This window comes from Octopus bimaculoides, chromosome 2 (assembly GCF_001194135.2).
Source record: "Octopus bimaculoides isolate UCB-OBI-ISO-001 chromosome 2, ASM119413v2, whole genome shotgun sequence".
Lineage (NCBI taxonomy): Eukaryota > Metazoa > Mollusca > Cephalopoda > Octopoda > Octopodidae > Octopus > Octopus bimaculoides.
This window is the reverse complement of record NC_068982.1, coordinates 87,170,302-87,173,426: the sequence shown is the minus strand read 5'-3', so window position 1 is coordinate 87,173,426 and position 3,125 is coordinate 87,170,302. Positions and strand designations below refer to the sequence as shown.

The following is a 3,125-nucleotide window of genomic DNA, read 5'->3' as shown; positions in this document are numbered from 1 at the left end:
TATATATATAAAGGTGTAGAAATATATATGGCAGGAAATGAATTATATTCACCAAAAAGAGATATGAATTTTTTTACCATTAATCATGTATTTACAAAAGTCTGTGTGTGTTTTACTAACAGTAATGCAATTAACATGCATTTCACCAGTGTTGACATTGAGGCATGTTGTGATTGGTGGCAGAAACTGAGGAATTTTTTACTAATTGATAACTTATGACTATATCATACTGCAAATGAGTGTTATAGCTTATGACTATATCATGCTGCAAACACTAGTTGTCATTGAGTTACTGAAGTTTGAGACAGTGTTTTGGTATGTGTAGTCAAAAAAACCAAAATTTTTTTTCTGTTGAGATACTTCTACTGAATGACAATCTGTGATTAGCTATTACACTTCAAAAACCAACCATTCACAACATTTGTTCCATTGGGCTAATGGATTGGCTTCAAAGTCCTCTCAGCTTGTATCACTTGGGCCAATGAATCGGCCTGGGTGTCTCAAGAGGATTAAACAATGTCAAACTTAAGCCTGGTGAGTACTTCAGTGGGTAACCACTTTCAAAACCTAGCTATTGCAGGCATCTCTTTTATAAAGGCTCTGTTTGGTTAAGAAGTTCATTTTGTAGTGAGTTTGAGCCCACTGAATGGCATTAAGAACATATGTCTTGTATCATAGCTCTGGATTGACTAATGTCTTGTGAGCAAAATTTGATTTCTGACAACACCCCACCAACCATTGGAAATCCTTTTCTTGTCAGTTAAAATCCTTCAGGGGTGTCGCTATCAACATTAGTACAATGAAAAATAGTTCTGGGAATATTGTAGAGGTGAGGAAATGTGTGTTGTGTACCAAATATAAGATGGAGGGGTTCAGTCAGATTCCACACAATCAAAGAAAAAAAATTCTTCTGAGTGGTGAATACTGGCATGGGTGGAAAATGTATATTGTTGATAGAAAAATGAATGCAGTAACTGGGGGCATCAGTGTGTAAAGTCAAAAGTAATTCAGAGGCAACTGCTATCCCTGTTTAGGCACAATAATTGGGACTGACAGATGAGCAAAAGGACTGTTTTTATGGAGCGTTCTTACATAAAAACTAATTGCTTTGGATTGACCAATACCTTGTGAGTAAAATTTGGTAGATGGAAACTAGGAATTCCTTGTGTGTATGTGTGTGTATTGACATTGGAATAAACAAAACTAGTGTAGTGAACAAGAATACCCTGTGACATTTTGTTGCCTTTCACTTCTTAACAAGGTCAATAAAATACATGAAGTACTGGAGTGGACATTATCATCTAAAACTCTTGAAAGTGGTGCTCCAGCTTGGCTATAGTCCAGGCACTGAAGTCAGTAAAAGAAGACAAATTAGTAATGACAGTGTCATCATCATCATCGTTTAACATCCACTTTCCATGCTGTCATGGATTGGATGGTTTGAACCAGGTAGAAGACTAAACCAGGCTACTGTGTCTGTTTTGGCATGGGTTTTATGGCTGGATGCCCTTTCTAACATCAACCACCCTGCAAAGTGAACTGAATGCTTTTTATGTGGTACCAGCCCAGGTGAGTTCAGTTTTGGCATGATTTTTATAGATGGATGCCAACCACTTCACAGTGTGAACTGGATGCTTTTTACATGGTACCAGCACTGGCAGAGTCACCAAGTAACTTGCAAGACAAGGAATTTTGAGAGGGCAGGAGCATTGGAGGAGGTGATCTTTTGTCAGATGGTGAAAGGTTAGAGTGTAGCAGAGGTAGATGGTTTTATGTTTCATTTAAAATTTATTTTAATATCAGCTTGTTGCAACCTAAGAAATTAACAAAAATGCTGATTTTTATGAGTTATACTGAACAACTTAGTGTTATAAATTTAGCCAAATCACTAATAATATAATATATGCATTAGAGAAGTTCTATTTCTCCTACCAACTTGAGATTCTTCTTCTTTTCTTACACATATGATAAGCTTATAGAGAATCCAAGATAGAATGAATGTTGTCAATAATTGCATATCAGCTGAGTTTACCTTAATTTAACTACTTTTTATTTAATATTTTGATATTTTTATTACTAGTTTCATACATTTATAAACTCTGTTTTGATCTATCTAATGAAACTCATTATTTAAACTATTTTTCCGTTAACAGTGTGGTGCTGATTATGTCAAGACTCAGCAGAAATTTCCTACAGGTATATATTATTTAAAAAAATTATTTTATGTTTTATGAGATTGGGTCAATATAGCATTCATTGATTGCTCTGATTGTCAATCAAAGTATGATGTTTGATATTCAGATGATATAGAGTCTGTGGAAACAAAACAAAAATAAGAGATTTTCAGTTTCTATTTGAAATCAGATTTCTTAAAGGCATTGCTTTCTGTAATTAGGAATTATAATGCACTGAGCATCCTTTACTAACAGATAGCAAAACAATTTATGAGAGGTTACTGGAAAATGTGATTTGATATGAGGACCAAATTTTCAAAGTCAGTGGTGGTAGTTCATGTTTTAGACATACTTCTTTGGAACGTGATTTACAAGTATAAAGTTTAATTTCCTAGTGAAGAGAAAAGGGATGAACTGCAATAGTCAATTGTCATTGTTACAGTTGGAATTGACAAAAGCTTTGTTTTGTTTAAGGATAATAAATCTTCTGACTTTCTGATTATTTGAAGAGCTAAGTATGAGTGACTCATGATTCTGGTTGATGTAATAGTTGTAGGTCATTTGTTGATCCATTATAGTAAAAGCTTTTGCCCTTCATGCCATCAGGACATATGGTTTTAATAGTATACTTTCCATACTTATTTCCAGTTTCAGGGTATTAAGTTTAAGGGGGCTGTGACCATTTATCCAATTGTTATACTGATGATGATGAATGGAAAATAGCATAAAATGGATGAAATCAAATACCTTTTTAATTGTCGTAATTTTATGAACATGAATTTAACTTGAGGAGTAATATTGGAATTTGGAAGCTTATATTTTGTGTGTGTGTGTGTGTGTGCGTGCGCACATGCCCAACTTATGCTAGCTTGCAACCCATGTCAGCATAGAACATGGACATTGAAAGATGATTGTATATATGTATGTGTGTATATATATATATATATATAT

General features: G+C 34.1%; 1 protein-coding gene across 1 annotated transcript in view; it reads left to right on the top strand.

The window, feature by feature from the left end:
* Positions 1–3,125, top strand: part of LOC106875741 (phosphoacetylglucosamine mutase) — a 93,697-nt gene that overhangs the window by 27,846 nt on the left and 62,726 nt on the right. Inside the window, exon 7 of the mRNA XM_052965858.1 lies at positions 2,154–2,196. Coding sequence (XP_052821818.1) covers positions 2,154–2,196 — 43 coding nt within the window. The remainder of the gene's footprint in view (positions 1–2,153; positions 2,197–3,125) is intronic.